At 39.2% G+C, this 26,667-nt stretch overlaps 1 protein-coding gene across 1 annotated transcript in view; it reads right to left on the reverse strand.

Moving 5' to 3' along the window:
* nlgn2a (neuroligin 2a) overlaps window positions 1–26,667 on the reverse strand; it is a 204,092-nt gene that overhangs the window by 71,792 nt on the left and 105,633 nt on the right. Inside the window, exon 3 of the mRNA XM_053629370.1 lies at window positions 11,183–11,236. Within this exon, the coding sequence (XP_053485345.1) occupies window positions 11,183–11,236 (54 nt within the window). The remainder of the gene's footprint in view (window positions 1–11,182; window positions 11,237–26,667) is intronic.

Genomic DNA, 26,667 nt, shown 5'->3' on the forward strand with positions numbered 1-26,667 from the left:
GGCAGACAGTCTGACAGTATTTAAAACTTTCATTTGGCCCGAATGATTCTCCATCTCCAGTAGGAACTGGATTTGAGTTTATGTTTCACGTTTTCTTAACATCACATTTCTTATTCTTTTTGAAAAATCTCAACTATTTCAATTAATATTAGCGAGGAGAAGCAACGCTCTCAAATCAAATGTAGATGAGAACAGACCAATGGAAATGAAATTAATAAAGACTATCTAAGAAGTTTCTTAGAATTGATTAGACACACATTTTCATACATTCTATATCTATATGTTTGTGTATACTGCTTTCAATTAACAGTGTATACAAATAATATCATTTCAAGGTTCATTTTTAAACCCAAGCTCGGTTTCTGGTAAGATTAAAAAGTGCTCTAATGAATTTAATGCAGTCCATTAAATTCCAGTCTCATTAAGGTTTGATTAATGCTTGCTCAGCAATTATCTCTCACTGTATATATCCATCTCCTCCCCCTATGTCTGATCCTCATATATTGCGCTCTCTCTCTCTCTCTCTCTCTCTCTCTCTTGCTCTCTCTGATACTTTCTCTTTTGCTCTCTCTCTGATTCCTTGTTTTCTTCATTTGAGATAGGGTCTGTCAGCTTTTAACTGAGTGTGTGTGTGCTTGAGGACGATGTGGGCAGCAGAGAAGATGCTGACAGTCTTGTAGCTGGTGCAGATGCAGCCAGGAGGTGACAGGCCTGCTGATTACCCTGCACTCACACACAGACACAGACACATACACACACCATAGACTACCTGATTTTCTTTCAACAGCTTAACCCATTCTTTGCTCACATTATTCCTTTTCGATTCCTATTTCCCTCCCTAATGGTCCTGTCATCCAGTCCTAGGTTTCTTTAGTAGTATAGCTACTGAACCTCATGTTCTGTTTTCACTGACCCATGAGTGATGTCAAAAGTAACAAAAGTTCTGTGAGTTATTGCTGTTATTTGTTATAATGATTCCAATTTTATATATGTATATACACACTGGGGGAAATAAGTATTGAACGCGTCAACATTTTATTACATTTTTAAAATATATTTCCAGTGAGGTTATTCACATGACATTTTCACCAGACATCAGTATTAACACAAGAAATCCAGAAATATAAAGAATTCACAACATTAAAGCCCATAAACAAAGTTATGTGTAATAAAGTGGAATGACACAGGAAAAAGTATTGAACAAGCTAACAAAAAGCAGTTCTCCAAGGCATGGTAAGGCAAGGAACCAGCTGAAATCCATAAGTAATTATACCCCCTATCTGTGCAAATTAATATCAGCTGGGTTAGTAAATTAATGGTCTATAAAAAGGCTTTTCGTTAACAAGGTGTCACACAAGAAACATCTCATGATGGGTAAAAACAAAGCGCTCTCCCAAGACCTTTGCAAAAAGTATTTACTAATCTGGAAGACCCGGAAAGCTGGTTTGCAAAACAGACTCTTCAATAGGTTTGAAGGTTACATGAGTATTTTTTAAAATTCAAATACTAACCACAACAGGAAAACCAGTTAATGGTAATGGGCCATTATCCGCAAGTGGAAGCAATATCACATCACAAGATTTCTGACCAGGGAGTCAGAAGAATAGTCAGAAGAGTAGCCCAAGAGACCACTCAGAAAGAGCTCCAGAAACACTTGGAGGCAGCAGGTGCCATCGTCACAAAGAAAACAATAGGCAATACACTCATCTGCTCACGCTCACCCCTCAAGAATCCATTACTAAAGAAAAGGCATATCGAAGCTCATTTAAAGTTTGCTACAACTCATTTGGACAAGCCTATGAAATACTGGGAGAGTGCAGTCTGGTCAGACGAGAGCAAAATTGAACTTTTGGGCTGTCATATTACACACCATGTTTGGAGAAGAAATAGCACTGCACATCACCCTTAAAATACTACACCAACTGTTTTTCATCACATGGTACTGGCAGACTTCATATAATTGAAGGAACGATGAATGGAGCCCTTTAACGGGAGATTCCTGAGAAGAATCTGCTGCCATCCACCAGGATGATGAAGATGAGACGTGGGTGGACTTCCAACAGGACAACAATCCAAAGCATACAGCAAAGGAAACTCTCAATTGGTTTCAGAGAAAAAAAATCAAGGCCTTAGAATGGCCCAGTCAATCACCTGACTTGAATCCAACTGAACGAGATTTAAAGACAATATGTTTAGAAGAATGGGCCAAAATCACACCTGAATACTGCGGCCGATTAATTTCTTCATACAGGAAGCGTCTTGAAACTGTCATTACAAACAAAGGCTTCTCCACTTCTCCAAGTATTAAATACATGTCAGTTACCGTGTTCAATACTTTTTCCCGTGTCATTCCTCTTTATTACACATAACTTCATTTATGCACTTTAATGTTTGGGTTTCTTTATATGTGTGGATTTCTTGAGTTAATACCAAAGTCTGGTAAAAATGTCATGTGAATAACCTCATTGGAAATATATTTACTGAAAAAAAAATGCTGACGCGTTCAATACTTCTTTCCCCTACTGTATGTGTGTGTATCAATTTTTGTGTTGGAAGACATGAGAAGTTATCTCCTGTAGTCACTCAGGTATCTCCTACAGTCACTCAGGTTTCTGTAAGAAAAATTGTTCATTAAATGGAATAACTCACAGTACAATCATTTTATAGATGCAACTGATAATATTATTTAGGTTTTCATGGTAATTAATAGTATAACTTTCAAACACCTACAAACAACATAGACCACTGTCTTAAGGTTTCTTTAGTGCATCCACATAAGTGCTATATACCTCGCTCCACATACCAAGAGTTCAGTATTAAACTGGTTGCTTTAAGGTTAACTTGCTAGAACTGTCGTCATGAGCCAAACGGCTACAGGCTGTTTAAGTATGCACAATATAAACCTAGTAAGACTCACTAGCTTGCTCGTTTCCGTTAAACATAAAGTATCACTAAATATGTATCGTCAACAGGAAGTGCCAGTAAATTTGAGGTACATTTGAAATATACATGCCGAACCAGAAGAGTAATATGTGAAGCTGAAAAAAGAGGGCAAATTGAGAGGCAACCTGAACTTGCCGGGAATATGCCATTATTTCATATGCTCTCTCTCACTAACACAACCAATAGATATCCTCCTTGCCAAACAGGTAAGGAAGATATCTGTACTTTACAGTCATGTTTATACTGTAACTTTAATATTACACTTATAGGAACAGAAACGGAGATGGATTACCATTACAAATTGTATTTATGTATCCTTTCTCTGTATTGTTATTTGTGGTTATTTGTAGTTATTTACAGTCAGCACACCTCAGCCCTCACATTGGGTCAAGGTAGGAGAAGGAAATGGGACATGACTGAACTCTCTATAATGGTACAGCATCCTCATTAAATACAAAATGCACGTGAGACACATATCCTTACACACACTTCTTAATGGGAGTAGTGCAAGTGCTTGAGCAAAAGACCGTTGTTCATGGGATTGCCATTAGTAGCACTATATTACATAAAATAATATATTACATATCATACTACATTAATAACATGGACTATTCTATAGTTTAAAAACAAACTAATGTGTTAGTCAATCTTGGTGCATATAGTACATATGGTGGATATTGCTGCATATTGGTGATATTGGTCCATAATCATATTTAAGTGCATGTAGTGTGGAGTTAATCCAGAAATTGCACATATAACTGAGGCCGCTGTCTGTTTTTGCCTTGCTCAGGCAGTTGTGCTGGGTTGGGTTTTCCAAAAGCAGATATGTGCATCAGTTCCTTGAATGTAAGTTATATTTCCTAGCAGATATTGGCTTGCTCAAGGAGCAGTCCAGAACCAATGTCATCACAGTGTTCTTTAAAACTGTAAACCAAGGGTTCCCAAAATGAGAAACTCATTTACAAATGGGGTCGCAAGAGAAACTGATTTACAAATGGGGTCGCAAGAGAAACTCGCAAACTCCACTTGTGTTTTATTCATTTATTTTACAGATTATTATTAGAAATATTGCTCTAACTATGAAGATGGATTTTGTTTTCTACTGTTTTGAAATATTACAGGGAGACACAATCAAATATGGTACTTGTAAATAAAGAGTGCACTTGCTATCCTGACACCCTGCACTTGTGTAGAAATTCAGCAATTAATCAGAAACATTTTAGGGAAAAATAGAAAAAGATAAATGTTACAGTAACCTGGTTACATAAGTGTTCACACTCTTTCATAATTGGGGATGTGTCTGTGTTCAGAATGAACCAATCATATTAAATCTCATGTTCAAAAGTAATTATCATACAGCTATCATCAATGGGATTATTCTGATTAACCGCAAATAAAGATCAGCTGATTCTTAGTGTTTTCTGCATAGGAGATGCCCTTACAATTTGATGGATCTAGAAAGTTTTTTTTGCAAGAAAGAGTGGGAAAACAGTGCCAAGTCAAGATGTGCCATGCTGATAGACTCCGAAAAAGACTGAGTGGTGTAATAAAAGCAAAAGGTGGTTCAACAGAAATTAGTTTAAGGGTGTGCATGCTTATGCAACTAGGTTATTGTAAGTTTTTTATTTTTCCTATTTTCCCCTAAAATGCTTCTGATTGTTTTTCATTTTTTTATATACTGTAATTTTACATTGATGGTAGAATAAAGTTCTGACATGATTTACTGTATCTTGGTTTATTTTTTTAAATAACAAAAAGCTGCCATTACAACAGGGGTGTGTAGACTTTTTATACTCATTGTACACTGATCAGCCATAAGTTTAAAACTACCTGCCTAATATTGTGTAGGTCCCCCTTGTGCCGCCAAGACAGCTCCGACCTGTCAAACCATGGACTCACCAAAAGACCTCTGAAGGTGTGCTGTGGTATCTGGCACTGTGCTACCTGGCGAGGTGGGGCCTCCATTAATTGGACTTGTTTGTCCAGCACATCTTACATGCTCAATGGGCTTGAGATCTGGGGAATTTGCAGGCCAAATCAAAACCTTGTACTCTTTATGTTCCTCAAAGCATTCCTTACAAATTATCCAGGCACGTTATCCTGTTGGAAGAGGCTACAGCCATTAGGGAATACTGTTACCATGAAGGGGTGTACTTTGTCTACAGCAATGCTTAGGTAGGTGGTATGTGTGAAAGTAACATCCACATGAATACCAGGACCCAAAGTTTCCCGGCAGAACATTGTCCAGAGTATCACACTGCCTCCACCGGCTTGCCTGCTTCCCATAGTGCATCCAGGTGCCATCTCTTCCCCATGTTAGTGACACACATACACCACATAATGTAAAAGAAAACATGATTCATCAGACCAGGCCGCCATCTTCCATTACTTCCACCACAATTTGGCCCTTGTCAAAGTTGGCCAGATCCTTATGCTTGGCCATTATTATTTTTTGCCATTTTTTACACATGAACTTTGAGAACTGATTGTTCTCTTAGTGCCTAATATATCCGACCCCTTGACAGGTGCAATTGTAATGAGATAATCAATGTTATTCACGTCACCTGTCAGGGGTTTTAATGTTATGGCTGATCGGTGTATGTACAGTTCTATATCATTATTGAGTATTACCATTAACTGGTTTTCCTATTGTGGTTAGTATTTGAATTTTAAAAAAATACTCATGTAACTTTCAACCTATTGAAGAGTCTGTTTTGCAAACCAGCATTCAGGGTCTTCTAGATTAGTAAATACTTTTGAATGTAAGGTCAGAGTTCTATTTATTTATTTATTTATTTATTTTGACTTTTTATTTCAATGATGATGGAAAGTTTTAAAGGGATACAGAGCTTGCCAGTTTGTGTTTAACACTGACGTGCATGAATAACTAAACATTTTACAGTCTGACTTGTATTTTTCTGATGGACAGAGATTTTGTGGCTCTGACGTGCCATCTAGGGAATATCGCTTTTAGTCCTCCAGATGTACTTAAAGTGTGCAGATATGTATGTGATTATACATGTTCATACATGTTCCTCATGTGCACACCAAGTCATGCATCAAATATTGAACAGACACCACTGCTTTGGATTGGGCCATAGTGACAAGTGTTTGTGTTTAAACTATATGTATTTAATTTAATAATTTTTACAGGCTGCCTGGAAAATCAACTTAAGTACCGGCATAACACAACTTTCGCCATAAATATTGCTGTATCTTTTGAACTTATCTTTGAATCCAGCCCTTTGATACCACAGATAACAATATAATGCTGTGTGTGTGTTTTTCTTTTGTACTGCATATGCCATTAAATTGAAAAGAAGTAGTGCTGAAAAGCATTGCGAAACATGCAATAAACAGCTCCACTCTCTGAACCCCTGCTTCTTGCATCCTCATTCCTCATCCCACTTACCAGGGTTGTCACACTGATGGCAAAACCCGGGACTGAAGACTGCTGCCATAGAGACCTTGCCCTTCACTGAGGTGATGCTCCTTCCACCAAGCCCATAATCAAGCTTTAAAATATCGGGGAAATGGCAGGTTAATGACTGATAGGTGCACCAGAGCTTGCTGCAACCCTCTGGCACTCCAGCTGCAGGCACTATAGCTGTGCTCCACTTCACCCTCAAAAATGTCTCCACAGGATGAACCAGAAGCCTAAGCTCTTCAAGCAAATGGTTGCTGCTTGGAGATGGCCCAAGACCCACTAAACAGTCTGGCTGCTGCTTCTGCAGTCAGGGGTTCCCAACTTGTGTCACAGCCGCTGATGGAGCAGACTCAACTTAAGTATGAAAGCTTCTAAAAATCCATCTTACAGATCATCAACCGGACCTCTGTGTAGTATCATCAGTGGTTCCTGGTCTCGAACTCGCAGTGCAATCTGTCTACACACATTAACTCTGGGACCCATGTTGAAGTTGGTTACTGGCAGAGGAGCATGATGCTGGAGAAGACATCACCCTGATGGTGCTGGAGCCAGAACCAGTGTTCAATCACTCTGTGTATCACTCTGAAATGTGATACCAGGAAGCAGTGCCATTCCCAACACCTCAGCATGCTGTATGTAGTGGCACGCCTCTGAGTAATCTCCTGAGTCGGAATCCTGAAAAAGATTTTGACTGACCAAGGCACCACATTCATGTTAAGAAACTATGGAATCTATATGAATAATCAGGGATTTAAATGTTTAGGACTACATTCAGTACATTCAATCAATTCTGTCAGTCAATTCCAGTAGTATAAAGGGACCAATCACTTCCCAGAACACTGGGAGATCAGGTTCCCTATTTACTGCTTGTGTCAAGCTTTAAATTATTCACCAAATGGCATGGGCCTTTTGTGCTCACATATTGAATTAGGAATGTTGACTATGAAGTACAAGGTAAGGCAAACAGATAGAGGTGATGCACTGTAAATGTACCACCTCAACATCCTTAAACCCTGGAGGGAGGTGTTTCCTGTTGCTCAGGTGATGGTGGTTCCTCAGAGAGATAACTTGGGACTGGAGGTGTGTCTAAAAATTCAGCTCAATCCACCTGGTCCCCTGTGAAGACCAAGTCTCGCCATCCCAGTGAGAGACTGCCCAGTTGGAAATGGAATTTTCAAATGTGTTTTCACCTGATCACAGCATCCTCATATAACACCATACCGAGTCTCCCCCAGATATGGTTGTGTGCAGCCATCCCTATCAATTACCCAAAAGAATAAACAGGTGGTTTGGCAAGAACACAGAGACATGCTTGACATGGGGGTAATCGATGTGTCCCACAGAAACAGGTGCATCACAGTGGTACTTCACAGCAAACAAGGTACAGTGGGACTCACAGGAAACATGAAGAACAGTGTGGTTGGACAGGATGTATGGTATCTTTGCTTCCACTTGGCTATCACTTCCACTTTGCTTCCACGTGATATGATGGCAACAATCGCAAAGGTCTGAGACCCAAGAACCAAAAAATAAGGTGAGGCACTTTTTGGCTATTATCATAGGACTGATCTCACTAAAATTGCACCTGAGGCCATTCTTTGGATCGAACCATGTCAACAGGCATATTACCAGCTCAAGATTGTTATTTGTGGGAACCTGCTATTGCATTCTCCTGACTTTCCATTTCCCTTTATTTTGCAGAGTGGTGCAGGGGGGGGCTGGGGGCCATGTTGTCCCAGCTGGTGGAAGGGGCAGAGCACACTGTCCTATACATGAGCAGAAAGGAAGGAGGGGTCTCAGAGAAAAAAACAGGTAATGAGTGATGGTGTACACCTGTATGTGATTAATGACAGTCGATTTATGTGTCTTTCGATTGTCAGTAGGCTGCCAAATGCCAAAGAGTTGTCCCTCTCTGTGGCCTGTGGAGCTAAGCAAGACTTTGAACTTGTACTTGAACTTGAATTTGGAATGAGTCATGCAGTAGGAATCTGCATGTGCTTTTCTTGTGTTTTGAGTGTGCCATCAAATTGAATCGAGAGTAGTGCTAAAAAGTGCCATTAAAAATAATAAACCAAGCAGCTCTACTCTCTAATCCCCTGCCTAGTATATCTTCATTCCTGACCCCACCTATCAGGGTAGTCACAATGGCCTATTCTACAACAGAACAACATGTACTATACTACAGTAAATTGTAGATTATACTACAGTAAATAGTATAATAGTGGACTACATACACGCGTATCTGCTGTACCCTGTGGGGATGGATGAGAGAATGTGTAAAGTAGGCTTACGGTATGTGAATCTGATGGGTACATCTAAAAATCATTTTAATTATTAAGTGAATCATTTTCTCTGCAATATTGCTCATTAGTGAACGAAACTGTGTGTATTCAAGTTTGTTTATATCACAGAATCAACATTCATTACCAGTATATGTATGTTGCTTTTGCTAGAAACTACACAAGGACACTTCTGAATGAGTGATCACGCTGGATATTCAGGCTATGATCTAGATAGGCTTGAACGGGTGAAAGCAATATTGCAAATTAGATCAACACTTTCATTTAGCAGCAATTACTGCAAACAGCCAAAGCGATAGTAAAAGAAACATTTGGTTATTTTGGAGCCTCCTGTTGGCTGAAAGGCAAATTGCATTTGTAATTAAAACATTGACAAGCTTTCCACTTCCTTCCAAACAACCACATTCCCTCTGTTTAACTAGGGGCAGGGCTAATTAAAGGGTTGGAAAAATGTAAACAAAATATTTTTTTTCAGCCGGAATTATGCTGCATATTTCGCATTACTTCTGGTAACAGTGCAATTATAACCACTGGTGATCTCGTATATTACACATGGCTGCCATCTCTTTATGTCTTGCAAAAAAATTTAGCTGATTTGATATTTCCATAAAGAACAGTAAATGTTTTAGGTATTGTTATTTAGTATATCCACCCATTCTATTCTACATCCTGAATAGAATGTAATTACCCCTCCAAACTACATACTAAATGGTGTGCTGTTTCATCTACCAACTGACAGTCCTAATCACACATTTCTATTTTTCTTCTGCTGTGTTGAGATAAGATTACTAATAGAATATTCTTAGCTAAAATGAAAACAGAAGAGGGGACATAGCCAATATCTTCTACCCAGTCCTACTGTTTGAGCTGTGCTTAGAAATCCCTCAGCCATCCTGGGAGAAAAGAAAATGGCAGTGAGATGAGCTGACACTGCTGTAGCATCTGTGTGGTGGGTGAAATATAGATGTGCAAGATGGAGTGATGATGTGCAAGACAGGGTGACAGGTTTAACACCGACAGCCCCAGAAGCCAGCACACACCCCATAATATGAGACCAAATGAGAGAAAGAGAGGAGGCGGTAGAGAAAGAGAGAGTCTATGAGTGAACGAGAGAGAGGGGGGAGAGGGTATTTGTGGGGCTGACATTGGCTTGTACAAACAGTTAGTTTTTCTCTGGATAAATAGCTGGGCTCAGATGGACAGACTATCTCTGTGGTTCATTCTCCCACAGACTGATGCAAACATGCACACATCTCAGTGTACTGGCTTACCAATGTCACTCAAATTGAATGCTTTTCAGTACCAGATCTTGACAGACAGACCTATCATCTTTTAATTCCAGAAATTTTTTCCTCTCTTCATACAGATTTGGCATGAAGGGTATGTGAGGCTGCTATTAATTTTGGGATTTCTTTTAAAAATGTGTCATTTTAATATCCACTGACCAGTCTTCCCATAGACTAGCTATTCACATATTTAAAGGGAAAAAAAAAAAAAAACATTAGCCACAAACAGTGTTCATGTCTTGAGGTAAGAAGAAGACAAATTGGTCCAAAAAGAAAAAAAAAGCAAGATGGAAAAGGGCAAAGAGAGAAAAAGAGTCTCTTTGTAAACACAAGAGCAGGGTGAGGAATTTCAACAGCAATGCCTTCTCAGCAACAGTATTACAATTCATCATAATCCTTATCAACGACAGAGGGCAAAAAGAATAAAAAGATTTGCAAGACAATAAGCAGGTGCTAAAGGCTGGGCATGAGTGTGTGTGTGTGTGTGTGCGTGTGTGTATGTGCGTGTATATGGGTGTGTCTGAGTGCACATTTGGAGGCTGATACACTATTGATGTTTTTCATCTAGCCACTCTATGAGTGATTTTCTGATACTTGCAGAGTGGTATTTACTGTGAGCACAGCTAAACCCACTCCAGAGGCTCCTCCACCGACACTGTGAGTGCAGAACAGAGGCCGGCTGATTTGTCCTCATTAGAGTCGGCCTGATATTTCAGCCATTATAATCTCTCTGAGCTTTATCCAACGCTTCTATACACCAGCAACAGTTGCTTAGCTGTAAAATCATGGCTTTAACAACTCTGTTCGAGTATTATGCTTCAAAGCCTTTCTCTCCTATTCTGTTAATAGTGATACAGGCGGATTTTCTCACCAGCTCAGACTCATTTTGTAATCTTAGAAAACTACACTTTCGCAACACCAGGACTAGCGGTGTGGGCCACTGACTACTCAACAAAGTCATCTAGAGTGCTTTCAGGTTTCACACAGACACACATATATTATATTATATTTTACACATACAGACACACACACATATATATATGTGTGTGTGGGTGTGTGTGTGGGTATGTATGTGTGTGTCTGTGTATAACATGTGGTTAGCAAACACCTACACATGACTAATAAGGAAGGCTGTCTTCTATTCACCCCCCCCCCCGACCCCCCCCCCCCCCAAAAAAAAGACTTAAAAAATACAAGAAAAAAGGAAAAACATGCAACAAAAATACCTTCGTCTCGTGGCCGGTTCATTGTAGATTCATCGTGTTTTTTTGTGAGTGGACCTAGGGTTAAGACAAAAAGGAGGGGGGGAAAAGAGAAAAGAGAAAATTCAAAAAATATTACTGTGGTAAGAAAAAAACTAAGAGAAAAACATCAAAAAAAGAAAAGAAGCAAGAGCAAAAAAGACAATTCATCAAGAGGTCATTGATTTTGATCTTTTTGCAAAAGATGGAAAAAACAAAAGAAAACAAAAAAGGCATCATAAACACAATAAGTGCAAGAAAGACACAAATTGTTGGGAAGATCAAAGAGTGCTATTAGATCTGTGAATATTCTCTCTGGCTTGTGGGAAGTGGGTTTGTCATTGTTGTGCACTGTTTGTTATTGCCCTCTTTACACTATCTTTAGTGTCTGTGTTTCCAACAGCTTGTTTGGCTTCCGGGGATGAAGAAAAATCGATAAGGAAGAATAAGGAATTAACCTCAGTGGCTTGAAAAACAAGAACCCCACCCCCCCACCCCGACCCTGACCCCCCTGCTACCTCCTCCTCCTTTTTTTCACAGGTCCCTCCAGCCCCCGTCCCACACAGGCTCCCACCCACTCGGGGAAAAAAACCCCAAAACACCACATGTTGAGTGGGGAACCTATGCATGGCAGGGGCCATCATCAAGAAATTCCCACAACACACACACACACACACACACACACATACACCCCCCACCCTTAAGCACAAGCAGATGTTTGCTGTAAATTCTGTTTAATGGAAAAAAAAAAAAAAAAATATGGTTGTGTAATGCTTTTATTAAGCATTAGGCAAAACAAACAAGATGTGAAGAAGACAAAGCAAACCCTGCAGGAATAAGCATCAAGTTAAATGATGAACATTAATCAAAATATTAATAAACATGCAGCCCAAGACAAAATTCAACACTTATTTTACGGCACAGTAAAATTTAGCTGCACCCTGCAGGAAAAAATAGCTCTAGTGTATTTAAACGCACCTTTTTTCAGATAGATCCTGAAAATACAATTTTTTTCAAATAACATCTGTTGTAAAGAATGTTTGCTCTAATGTACAGTATATATCTGTTCTATACTTGTCATGCTCTGTGAGTATTGAGTGTGCCTGTATGGGTAAAGCACTTTTATTTTATTACTTGGCAATTTCAGGTATCGCACATAAAAATGTATATCTTCTATGATCAGTGTCACCTGATGAGAGAGAGAGAGAAATCAAATCCCTTTATTTCCTTAAAATCTGTGTGAGAGATTGAAATCTGTTTGAACTCTGAATGGTGAGTGAGACCACTCATTGTAAGAAATGAAAAATGGTGATGGATATAAGAACCCACCAAATGACCCAAAAAAATGAAACTTTCAGGCAATAACAATTTATTTAGTATTTGGAGCTCCTATTCCCCCCCCCCTTTCTTTATTTCTCTCAATTTCTCTCTGTTCTCTAAATGGACTGCATGCCTCAGGCAAGTCCAGTTACCTTAAAAAATCAATTCAAAGCCAAAGTTGGGTGCATAGTTATGCATGATTTGGCCCATTTAATGAGTAGTGCACCAATGCTGAAACTCCTCAGCCAAATCGCCCTCCTCCCCCTGGACCTGCTTCCTCTACTCTTTTTTTCTTTTGCCTTGCCTATCTCCTCTTCTCCTCTCACTTCCTGACTGGTCTGTCATTTGCTATTCCGTTCTCCCTTTAACTCTTGACTCAGTCTTCCTTAGCTGCTCTCTCTATTATTTCTCTTTACTGCTAGACTGAGACTTGGATTTTTCCCAAGAACTTCAAGGATGAAGTTAATAGAGCTTGCTGATCATGTGTACTGGAAGGTAAAATCTGTCAATGCACACATTACACCACATTTATTCTATGGCCTGTAGGTGACGTTTGTCTTCAAGCCAGTTTTCTACAATTTGTGCAATGGTCACATGTTTTCCTGAGGCAGAAAATGAACAGAACAGTCCTGTGATGTATCCATGACGATAAAGCTCTTTAAAAAAAAAATGTTTTTGGTTCCTAGAGTATCTTGCTGAACTGGATCAGATTTTTTTCCAAAGCTTTGTGAACTGGATCAGTATTTAAAGAGCCAATGTGAACTGGATCAGACCTTTCCAAAGCCATGTGACCTAGCTCAGGCTTTATAGAGCCATGTGAACTGAATCAAACTTTATAGAGCCATGTGAACTGGATCAGGCTTTATAGAGCCATGTGACCTAGCTCAGGCTTTATAGAGCCATGTGAACTGGGTCAGGCTTTATAGAGCCATGTGAACTGGATCAGGCTTTATAGAACCATGTGAACTGGATCAGGCTTTATAGAGCCATGTGAACTGGACCAGAACCATGTGAACTGGATCAGGCTTTATAGAGCCATGTGAACTGGATCAGGCTTTATAGAACCATGTGAACTGGATCAGGCTTTATAGAGCCATGTGAACTGGATCAGGCTTTATAGAACCATGTGAACTGGATCAGGCTTTATAGAGCCATGTGAACTGGACCAGACCTTAAAGAGCCATGTGACCTAGCTCAGGCTTAATAGAGCCATGTAACTGGACCAGTCCTTATAGAGCAGTGCTGCACTGGATTGGGCTTAATACAGCTGTGTTAAAGTGGATCATAGTTAAAGTTATAGTGCCATATTAATCGCTTTGCCTTTAACTTACAGATCCACACTGAATTGGGTTAAGCTTTGCTGAATTAGATCAGGTTTTATAGATTCATAATGAACTGGATAAGGCTTTATTGAGCCATGTTAAAATAGACCACACTTTATAGATTGATGTTGAATTACACTTTATAGAGCTGTGTTGACATGGATCAGACTGTATAGCACCACAAGTATAGTTGGATGATGCTTAACTTACAGATCCGTGCTGAACTGAATCACACTAGACTGTATAGAGCCATATGAACTGGAGCAAGTCAAACTTACAGATCCACATTGAAATTGATAAGACTTTATAGGTACCATGCCAAACTGGATCTGGCTTTATTGATCCATGCCAAACTGGATCTGGCTTTATTGATCCATGCCAAACTGGATCTGGCTTTATTGATCCATGCTGAACTGGATCTGGCTTAATAGATGGACGCTGAACTGGAACAGCCTTTACAGATCCATGCTGAATCAGATCTGGTTTTATAGATTGACGCTCAACTGGATCTGGCTTTACAGATCCATGCTGAATCAGATCTGGTTTTATAGATTGACGCTCAACTGGATCTGGCTTTACAGATCCATGCTGATCTGGATCAGCCTTTATGGGTCCATGCTGAAATGGATCTGGCTTTATAGACCCATGCTCAACTGGATCAGCCTTTATCCATGCTGAACTGGAGCCAGCTTTATAGAGCCACGCTGATCAGGCTTTACAGTACTGTACTGAACTGGATCAGGTTTTACATAGCTTTACTAAAATGGATCAGGTTTTATAGATCCATGCAGAATTCGATCAAGGCTTATGTGATGAACTTCCCAGAGTTCATCACAGTCTCACAACATGGCCAAACCAGACTCCATTTCTCCTCAACCACAGTCATTTCCTTGTTCAAGGTCACCAGACTTCTAATTACACACACCTGATCCCAATCACACACTCTGCTATAAATAACACAGACACTCATACATTCAGTGCTTAAGTCTGGTGCCAAGATTTTCGTGACAATGCCAAGCCGTTGCTCTTGTATTTCTTTCTGGTTGTGACTTTTGTTACTTTGCTCTTGGCTGTGCCTAGTTTGCCCTGCTTGTTGATTATCTGGTACATGCCTGCTTTTGACTATGTGTCGGTTTTGCGATTAAATTGATTCCTGTTGTTATTAAAGTTAGCCTGCACTTGCATCCACCTCTGCTGCCTTACAGTAAACTGGATTCGGCTTTATAGCTGCGCTGAATTGGATCACACACACACACACACACTTTTGCAGTACTTATGTAATACATTTGTTCAGCTCGACTTCCTGTCCTCTTCCTACTCTGCACCAATCAGCATGAGTTGTTAACACTAGCCAACTCAACAGCTGATGCATATGCATAGGAAAGATGTCTTTTTTAAATGTTTCACTTACAATTATCGTGCAATTTTAACGCACAAGACATTGATTGCGAAGCGGAGGAAAATCTGAGTAGAAGAAAAGGCATTCACACATTTAATGGTTCCACAGAGGTGTCCAGTAATCACTGGTAAGAAAATACAAAGAAGCAATGGAGAAAGTAGTAGATTTATTCCTCTTTCAAAAGAAAATTCTCATTGAATCATTTATTAAAACATAGAATCATTGGAGATTTTCCTTGTTAAAAGTAATATATTTTTGGCTGCAGCGATGCTCACCATTGGAGGCAAAGTGTGGTTCCCATGTCATGTTCAACAATTTCTGAATATGTATCTGGCTTGATATTTTTCTTCAAAGCTTTTGCAGGAAAAAACCCCATTCAAACATGATAGAGTAATAGTCTTGCAGCACACAGCGGAAGCAAAATAAGTATGATTGTAATCTTACAGCTATATTGCACCTGTCACACTGTGGAGACCCAGAGCCATTGATTTTAGCTTAATTTGGTTTTGTAGTAATAAAGCCTGGGCAATACTTTTAAACTGAATCATTTTCTGCCCAGTGTTCATAGGACAGCTTTTCATTCAAGATAAGTCATCTTCCCAGATCTCTGCAAATAGCATATCATTCACATGTGCGTTTAGAAAAGGCTCAATTTGGTTTTAAATTGGGTAAATAACAGTATATAGAGCTTACCTATACACTACTAATCAGTACATTAGTCTTAGATAACATAAACCATTTATTAAGATAGTGGTGTGTGAATGTTCACAAATGGAAACTCTAATTTTGAATCTTCAAAAATTGATTTCAATAAAGATGTTGCCAAACATATAAAAGATTATTTATTTATTTTACAATTTTATTTAATCAAATATTTCTTCTTATCCTAAAACCACTAAACTGAATCTCGAAAATGGCAAAAAAGGCTATGTAAGGAATAACGCACAAAAGACCATGCTCGTATATGGAAATAATGTACCACGGGTGTGTGATGAGATTTCATATAACAGTACAGCATTATTTTTGTATAAGAGTATGTATTCTGCATGTACCACAGTGATTTGCCAACAATTACAATGTTTCATTTATTAATGAATGATACATCTGCATTTTAACAGTTTCTAATTAGATTTAATTGTGGAACATCTGAGAGACAAGTTCCTGTTCTCACCTATGTTACAGCTGTAATAAACAGTCATTCTCCCACCAACCTTTCACTTGCTCTATCTGATCACTCTCTCTCTCTCTGTCTCTCTCTCTCTCTGTCTCTCACACGAACTGTGAAAATGCAGAAAATGCTTACAACCAATACAGAGTGCTTACAACCAATACTGCTTCTATAAATGTTAAATAAACACCAACTAACAACAAAATTCACCACATCAACAATTATAAAAGTAACTTTGTTAAACAACGACCCATTTTAAAATCCATTTATTATTAGTCTTAGATTATTGGGAGGTCTGCCGTACAAGTCCCTGTGTATGGGCTGTTATTATATAAACAATAATTTATTAGAAGTAGTGCATTAATATTAATATTAATGTTTGGCCTGTTCATTACAGGCAGAACTACCTGTGCTGTTATATGAAAATAATGCACACTTTCTGCCCAATCAAATCCGAGCATTCAAACACGCTGTGGTATAAATAGGTATAGGTTCACAAGATTTTCCAAGCCCTTTTATACTTTTCCCATGAGTATGTGGAGGTCTCCTGATCCCTATGGCCAGTGGCACTAGAGCACTATCAAAGGGAACAGGAGATAAAGGATCATCCTGCCACAATGCAATGAAGTGCAATGTAACTCAGAAACACTCGATCTGCCTTTATTAATCAATGCAGCCTCCTATTTTTACTGAACCATTCACAATTTTAAGCATGCGGAAAGAAAGTCTTTTACTGAGAGCTTTGTACAATTTGTAGCCAGGTCCATCAGGACCTGCAGCCTTGCCAGATGGAAAAGCTTGAATAGCATCTTATTCTGAATCAAGGTCATTTTTCATTTAAGTCTCACTCAATTTAGACTGCCAAAAAATGGCTGTATTCCATGCGGGTAATTGGTTTTCTATAGTATGAGTATAATTCAGAGGAAAATTCTCTGAAGCCATCATTAATCTCTTTTTTTATTATTATTATTCGTGATCAGATTGTCTGATACAGATTTTTATCTTTTTCGTGAATTATTTGGTTAGTTTTGTTTCCTACTTACTCGATCTACTAATAACTTCTCATGTCTCCTTTAGGAAAGATGTTTGATAATGTGCTTTTGCAATCTATCCTTAAAGGAAACTGTTAACACAGAGTGGTTTTGTTTTATGTGTGTGCGTGTGTGTGTGTGTGTGTGTGTGTGTGTGTGTGTGTGTGTGTGTCAGACTGCCAGAGTTATCGAACCTCTGGTAGAACTAGTCACAATTTTATTTGGATGAATATCGCTCTCCCTCTCTCTCTCTCTCTCACTCACACACACGCATACACGCCTCAACAAATGTCATTCAAAATTGTCCCAGTGATTTGGATGCAAGTTTTGTAATCAGAAGGCCACCTGGGTCTAACAGGTGTACAACGGCAATCCGCTCCTTCCTCTACAATCCCGCAGAGGAAGAAAATGGGCTGATCTTGTTTTGACTCTGCCAGCACACCACTTCTGCACCAATGTTTGAAATCATATCCAATTCCTCTAGGTATTGAACAGTGTTGGGCACAACTATTTGCTACTGTCTTGTGATGATCGAGAACTCTATGGCCCAGTGATTCTATATGAAATAATTGACTTCTGTCTGAAATACCCTCTCTCTGATGTCACTTTGGTAGTGCAGTCTTTAAAGGCGGTGTTATTCCACCTAGAATTGGGACTGAATAAATGAACACTCCACATAAAAATGACAAATATAAAAAAGGATGTTCAAAAACTTTGTTCTGGTGTGAGGTATGGCAAAAGCTCAATATAATGAGAGATTCTTCTTTTTTTTAAGTGCATGTGCCGTACATACTGTATATATAAATGTTTAAAAAAAAAATTCATGTTTCAATAGCAGATAAATCTGGAGTCACTTTTACTGTTGTGACCTGAACAGTCTTTCACCTATTTCACCTAGTTATTCCAAGCCTAGGGTTCAGGCTGTGCTATAGACTCCTGCCTATAGCTATAGGTGTTGCCTATACATTCACACATTGTACAGACACTCCACAAGTTTTATATTGTGAGAGACAAATTTTTTATTACTCTAGTGGGCAGATGAAGTACGGTAGGTACAACACCAATTCCAAAAAAGTTGGGACGCTGTGTAAAATGTACATAAAAACAGAATGCAATGATTTGCAAATCCCATAAACCCATATGTTATTCACAATACAACATACCAAAATATCAAATGTTTAAACTGAGGAAATGTACCATTTTAAGAAAAAAAATAAGGTCATTTTTAATTTGATGGCCTTAACACGTCTCAAAAAAGTTGGGACGAGGCAACAAAAGACTGGAAAAGTAAGTGTGACTAAACACTTTGAGACATGCTGTAATTGTAAATTTTATTCCATATATATGTAATTCACATTTTCTGTATATTTCTAATATCAAAACAGTGTGTCTTATAAGTGATATTACAAGTACGTAGTTAACAAATCTGAAGCTGTTGTTCTGTTTTTGTACAAATATGACATTCACATTCTTTTTTGTAACCCCGGTGAATACTGGAGGCTCACATTCAGGCTTTGAGCCCTTTTTTTTTTTTTTTTTTTTTTAGAAGAAGAAGAAGAAGCCTTTATTTGTCACATATACAGTACATTACAGCACAGTGAAATTCTTTTCTTTGCATATTCACAGCTTGTTAGGAAGTTGGGGTCAGAGCACAGGGTTAGCCATGATACAGTGCCCTTGGAGCAGAGAGGGTTAAGGGCCTTTTTCAGGGGCCCAACAGCAGCAGCTTGGTGGTGCAGGAGTTTGAACCCCAGACCTTCAACCCAGAACCTTTAACCACTGATCCACCACTGCCTAAGGAAACTTAGAAACACAAAAGTACTGTGGAAATATTTTATTTTGCGAATGTGGTGAAAATAATTAACTCTGTCAAAAGTTGATATGAGATTCTCACAGGGTCAACTTCTCACATCTCAAACTCGAAATTAAAGTTGATTTCATCTCAGTGTTATCTTAGCAACACAATCTACATATTAAACAGCAACTATGTAACTGCTTCTTTTTTTGGTTGGAAACAAAATGACCAATTGGCCAACTGTTTACCATAACAAATAAGTAGGATAATATGCCATCAATCATGGATGCTTCAATGTAGTTATGTTGCTGTAGTGTAGCAGTAGCAAACTCCATTAAAGTCCTCATTCAGAATCTAATAGGCTGTGTCCAACTTGTGTCCTAATTTGTGGTTCCTTGTGATGTAGTGCTAGCTAAATTCTTTGCATGGAGTAGCATTTTCCTTCAAACTCGCCAGAGACATATCTAGGCTAGGATTTCATGTTTGAACCTGAAATATTTTATGACAATTCCAAATACTTATTCATGGACAGTTAACATAACACAGATACAGTACAGTAATCAATCAATAAATGATTATATATGTGAATATTTTGTGAAGTAACTGCACTATAATGATGCTCATAAATGGTCAACAAAGTCATAATTATGATTCCTCCATATTTAACCTCCCCAAACATCAATTGAGTGTGTCCTTTAATTTGTTTAATTATACTTTACTGGCTACGAGCTGGTATGGGAAGAATCAGGATCGGACATTTTTCCCACTTCTGTTTGAAAGCTACTAGCCAGCAAGCTACTCTTTGAGCTTAACGATATCAATGTGACAGCCAATAAAGTGCTACAGATCAAGTGTAGATCTGGTTTTACAAGGTAATATGTAATTTTCAATATTACTAGCATGTTATCTGAATCATTTTCATTGTAACGTTAATAAATGTATTCTGTTAACGTTATTAATAAGGAAAGCTCAGTTGACAGCAGGTCATACCTTAAATAATTAAATGACAATTTCTGAATACCATCACTGCCGCTATTGTGCTCTGGCATCCACCCAAAATGCATGAGCACACTGTGATTAAATTGTACAGATCATGCAATGATTTTATTTGGCATATTTTATTTATCATATATCATATCTCCCTGAAAGTAATTCATACGTACCCAGCTGAGACCGGTAAATACATTTTGGACGTATTGTTCCCACAGCGTTCATTTTCAGGCAACGCTGTGCAAGATTACTACTATAGCAGAATTCTGCCCAAGCGATTTCTACATAAGCTCTGTTCAATACCACAAACTCCACACTTTTACAGTTTGGTCCATATTGAAGTTCCCTCTTGGAACAGGGACCAAAACTACAGTTCGTTAACTAAAATTAGCCCTGGTTCCTCCTCTGTCTAAAAAGGCTGTGAAATGTACCTATAGTGACAGCATGATTGGCTGAGTATAAGATGGACGGCTTCTGGTTAGGACAGAAAGAGAGCGAGAATATGAAGGATATGAAGGAGAATGCTTGGTGGAGTTCGAGGAAAAAGAGGAGAGGGAGAGGGCGATATTGCAAGGCAAGGTAACAGGGATGTACATTGTGTGTATGTGTTTTTGTGTGTGTGTGTGTGTGTGACAGGCAGAATGTTTGGGAGAGATAGTGTGAGCATGTGGAATAGAGGAGTGTTTAAACAGGGGGGAGAGGGACAGCAGCCAGATAGGATGACATTTACGAAGTGGTGGCAATGGAGAAGGCATGAAGGTTAAAGCAATTTCCCAGCAACACCAGTGGTGACAATTACTGGCGGGCCTCATGAGCACTATGACACACAGCCCTGTGTCTGTCTGCTTCATTGAATCTTCCACAAAGCCTCAGCGAGGTCAGAGGTGTGACGCAAAACATTTATTTAAAAGGCACACTACAGCCAGAACAGCCCTGACTACCTATTAGAAACTATTCTGAAGCCACTGTTGCAAGGCTGTGTATGTCTTTTATAAACGATTAATAGGCTGAGAAGATATTGGCTTTTTTACTCCATTTCTCCTGTGTATGTAAGCGTGTATGACAGATGCAGGCTAATCGCACAGATTTGGAGTAATCTCGTTCATTTTGAGAGACAATCTTTCTCTTCCTTGCCTCAGTGACATTAACGTAATCTTGTCAAAACATACAAAATGTGGCCAGTAATTGCTTGGATTAAAACAAAGCATGCTGTTTCTCAGCTGTCTTCAACTGGACACCTTTCACACCTTCTGTCATAGTGCTGTTAGTCTGGCCGATCTAGGCACTTTGGATGTAAATTAGCCTTAACCACCTATAGTATCCCCTTTCTATTCTTGATTTGTTTCTCATTCTGTAACTGCATTAACATCACAGGCGATTGCTTTAAGACTACCTGGCGTCCCCAAAAAGTCATTAAAATGCAGCAATATAATTCAATATTTTTAGCGAATCAAATGTCCCACTGAAATATCTCGCGGTTTTACAGTGCATTTAATGCAAACTGATTTTGGCAGACAGCGCAGCCTGAGTGAAAATCTTCTTTGAATCTCCCAACACAGCACTGATAGACACCTCATAACACTATGCTTCTCTGGGACTTCAAGAACAATGTGTTTTAATGGGATGAAAGATTAATGCTCATTGGACAACATTTTAACACATCATTTTGTGTCCCGCCTAGATGCTGTACATCTCTGGGGTAAAAGGGAGTGAGGCGGGTGGGTTTTGCACAGGATTAAAAAAATGCACACTCTATTTGCCTCACCCAGATGCACAGATTCTCTTTATTATGATCGGGAGAGCTGTCAGAGGTGGAACTTCATTACAACCTACTGCCAATCACTGAAATGTTAATGAACATGACTGACATCTCAAACATATTGACGACAGTCAGAATTGTGTGAAGCTGCAGAAGTGGTTATTTAAATAGTGTTGAGTACACACTAGTATATCCTGTTAGTTTTTCTTTAGAATTTGTACATACTGCAAATAAACTAAAGTATACAATTCTGTTTTATTTATTTGCACTAATTTGTGAAATTTGTTGCTTATAAATGTCTAGCTAGCTGTCATTTCCTTCTTCAGCTAGCAGTTTAGGTGCTTTTTGGCACAAAATGGCAGACACTGCTAAAGTTCACCTGATTATAGAAAAGTCTTTTGATGCTTAGGGAACAAAAAAGGTCCAGTCAGCTCTCTAGATATAGTAAAATTGATTGGCTGTGTTTATTATTAGTCTTAGTTTATGTGGATTGTCTGTCATGTGAGTCCCAGTGAACGAGCTGTTACTGTAGAAGTGATAATGTATTAGAATGAGCACATTAATATGAATGTTCATAACAGATAGATGTGCTTCTACTATTTTAAAACCCAACAGCCACCACTGATTTACTGCACGGTAATAATCCAAGCATTATGATATTACTCACGTGGAGGTAACAATACTACAATATCTGGACGGCTTGGCAAAGGAAATCAATAAATAGGCTTAAAAAAACAACTCGTATAACTACAGACTTATATGAGGATTACTTAAGTTCATGTAAATGCATCTGATTTTGTTCTCATCATATTGTAGCAGTGAAGACAAATGGTCAGTATGGACCACATTCATAGTGAAGCTTTATTCAGAACTCAGATGTAACTATGGACTTAAATGTAATTCAGGCAGTTAAAAGAGAGGGACGGAGTTTGCCTAAAACAGATAAATGTTTTAGACAATTAGTTATGTGCAATTCTGACCTGGAATTAATTTTGTTGTGAGATATCAGCTTGAGCAAGGAGCAGCATTAGGTCTGGTGCTCCAGCTGACAGTTTGATGTAACTACAATATATCATGCTGGAATTCATCTTTTGGGCTTTAAAATACACACAAAAAAAACCTGTGAAGCTAAATATTAAATACACAAATAGGACACTTCTAATTAACTAATTAATTAATTAATGTATTATCCCTTTTAATTCCATTAAAAAATGCATCATAGGAGACATCTTAAACAGAGATATTGCTTAACACGAAGACTGAATTTTTAATAGCTTCAATTATGAATTAAATAAAAGTGAGCTGTAAGCATAGCAGATAAATGCTTAGTCAGCTTATCCTTCAAACAGAGAGCATGTTTTCTTTAAAGAAAAGTGCATCAAATGAAACAAAACAGCATCATTTCATTAATTTGACAACTCAAAATTGAATTAAAAGTGTGATAATATAACCTAAATCCCAAACACACATTACAATTCCATGCCTTTGATTTAGTATCTCGTGGCTACATTCATTTGTATGCACAATTAACCGTTAACTCTGCTCTCTAATTTTTCAGGCTTGAAGGCAAGTTCTTGTGTTTAAAGGCAGTGGTCTGGACTCTAATGAAAAAACGAATTCTTCTTTGACGTGCTTTACAAAAGGAAAATCTGGCAACCTTGGACGAACAAATAATATCAGATGATTTGAATAATAATCTGATTTGTGTGCACAGGTACTGAAAGGTACAAAAATCAAGCAGCTATGTAACCTGCCTTTGAAAATATTGATGTACTTCACCTTTTTGGCTTAAGTTACCAACTCTGAATACAGCCATATATTAATAAATGCCGTGATGAGTCATACTCAAAGAAAGGGGGGAAAAAACTATGCCCTTTTATTCTCCTATTCTACAAATGACATATCACTTTATCTCTTTAGCTTTCATTAATCTTTATTGCCTTCTTTTTCCTCTTGAACCTTCCTTCACTCTTAGCTCCTGCTCCCTGACTGTGGCTTTTGCAAAGCATAGGTATAACTACAAGCTGTGTGTGTGTGTGTGTGTGTGTGTGTGTGTGTGTGAGAGAGAGAGAGAGAGAGAGAGAGAGAGAGAGAGCGAGTAAGGTTGGGTAAGTCTTATTTGCATTCAGAGCCACTTGCCAACTCAGCTACTGCAAGAATTGAAGAGACACCCTTTGAGCAGTAGAGAGAGAGAAAAAAGAAGAAAAGCATGCAGCAGGAGCGAGAGGGACATGTGAACGAAGACACACAGCATGAGATGGCAATAATGCTTGTGTATATATGCGCGAGTATGTTTGTGAGAAAAAAATAAAACGTTAAAGATGGAGATGGCAAAAGTGAGACAGAGAGAATAGAGAGAAGCAGTTTGGGAAACCATTACAAAGCAAGAACTGGAATAACCTGAGTGCCTTACAGCGTGCACAAGAGTCTGGATTTTCTCTCATTTCCATTTCTATGCAACATCCTTCTCACAAACAACTGCCAGAATATTACAGCCTAGTAGCTCAACCTGTAAAAATGAGACACCGGTAGAAATTTGCCCACGAATAGAGACTTTCAAATACTTTCTCGATCATGGTGGAGAAAATTACAAAGGCAACTCATGTAATAGCTCTAAAACGGTACTTTTCTCAAAACTGCTGCTTATATAGCTGTTTGTGTGGACAGCAGGTGTTCCTAAACTCTAAGTATGGTTTATGCTTTTCACATTGAGGTACCACGCCTGATGATGTAATGTGGTCTTTGTGAGCACAAAGTAGCTACAAAATGCTTGTTCACAACAACTGCAATTGGGACAATGTATGTTGTTAAGTACACTACACAAATTCATTTAAATAAAACTGAATAGCAGGGTTGGGAGGGTTACTTCCATTACAGTTACAAATTACTTCATAAAAAATGTAATCAGTATAGTAATCCAAGAATCAAAATATGAAAGTAATGTAATCTGATTATTTTTGGATTACGTAGATTTTATTTTAGAGTTTAAAATATGTTCAATGTTTGGATTGGTTTAAATAAATAAATAAATAAATAAATAAATAAAGATCACTGTCCCTGATGCGGGTAAAATTATATCACAGAAGCATTTCAGAGAACAATCTGTGTTAATTTCTACCAAATTAACTTTGTGCAAAATTGATGTGTGCATGCACCTGGAGGTTGTCACGATTCCCCCTTTAAGCAGCGTGCTCTAAGCGCGAATGCGCGAGCACCTGCTTTTCCGTTGTTGACCGTAATGACATCTGGACACGTGTGTTTTGTTTATGTTTCTGTCATGTCTCCTCCCTGTTCTGTCATTGGCTGGGATTTCACGTGGGTCTGTATTGCTCTCAGCTGCTAGCAGTTTAGACGCTGATTATGTCCGCATATATACCACGCGCCTCCCAGCATACAAGGCGGAAGATTAATAATACTTTAGAGTTAGTTAAGTTCGTAGCGTATTCATAGTCACGGTCCATGTTTAGAGTTAGTTTAGTTTGGATCATAGTCACGGTCCATGTTTAGAGTTAGTTTGCGCTGGATTATCCGCTTCCAGTCCCTCGTCATAGTTCGTTTCTTGTTTTGTTTATCGACCTAGATTCCTGCCTTGCCCCGTGTATGCCTGTTTGCCAATTGCCTGACCTCTTGCTTGTTTGTGGATTACGTTTTGGATCACGTTTTGGATTTGTCTGCCTGTCTCTCTTCCCAATAAACAACCGTTCATACTGCATTTGCATCCGTCCTATCTCTGCTCCGTCACGATTCGTGACAGAATCTTCCGCCCAAACATGGATGCAGCAGGAGAACGGAGGAGACACAGAACCCGGAAGTCGACGCCAACCGTCCCCGCTATGGACTCCGTCCACTTCCCACAATGGACATTTATGGAGCTTCCTGATCCATTTGACGGATTTTTCGGTGCCCCTGAATATTTTCTGGTAGACTGTCAATACTATTTTGCCAGCCTGTTAGACCCTAAGCCAGAGGAGAAGCAATGGCTCCGATTCATGTGGTCCCGGTTCTTTGGACCGGCCCGTCAATGGGTGCAGCTCAAACTGGATAAGCACTGTAGGAACCTGGATGGTGTAGAACAGTTTGTGGGGGAATTCATGGTGCGATTCGGGAGTCCGGAGGCGAAGGACGAGCTAGAACAACTTCTCAGGGGGGTAAGTCTGGCAGGCGAACCTGCCCTGCCGTTTACCTACTACTACAGGCAACTTCATGCAGAGCTCAACTCTGAAATCCAAGTCAAGTCTCAAGTCCCTGAGATCCAAGTCAAGTCTCAAGTCCCTGAGATCCAAGTCAAGTCTCCAGTCCCTGAGATCCAGGTCAAGCCTCCAGTCCCTGAGATCCAGGTCAAGCCTCCAGTCCCTGAGATCCAGGTCAAGCCTCCAGTCCCTGAGATCCAGGTCAAGCCTCCAGTCCCTGAGGTCCAAGTCAAGCCTCCAGGCTCTGAGGTCCAAGTCAAGCCTCCAGGCTCTGAGGTCCAAGTCAAGCCTCATGTCCCTGAGGTCCAAGTCAAGCCTCATGTCCCTGAGGTCCAAGTCAAGCCTCATGTCCCTGAGGTCCAAGTCAAGCCTCATGTCCCAGAGGTCCAAGTCCCACTCAAGCCTCACGTCCCTGAGGTCCAAGTCAAGCCTCACGTCCCTGAGGTCCAAGTCAAGTCTCACGTCCCTGAGCTCACGTTCAAGCCTGCTGATCCAG

Source organism: Ictalurus furcatus, chromosome 7 (genome assembly GCF_023375685.1).
Source record: "Ictalurus furcatus strain D&B chromosome 7, Billie_1.0, whole genome shotgun sequence".
NCBI lineage: Eukaryota > Metazoa > Chordata > Actinopteri > Siluriformes > Ictaluridae > Ictalurus > Ictalurus furcatus.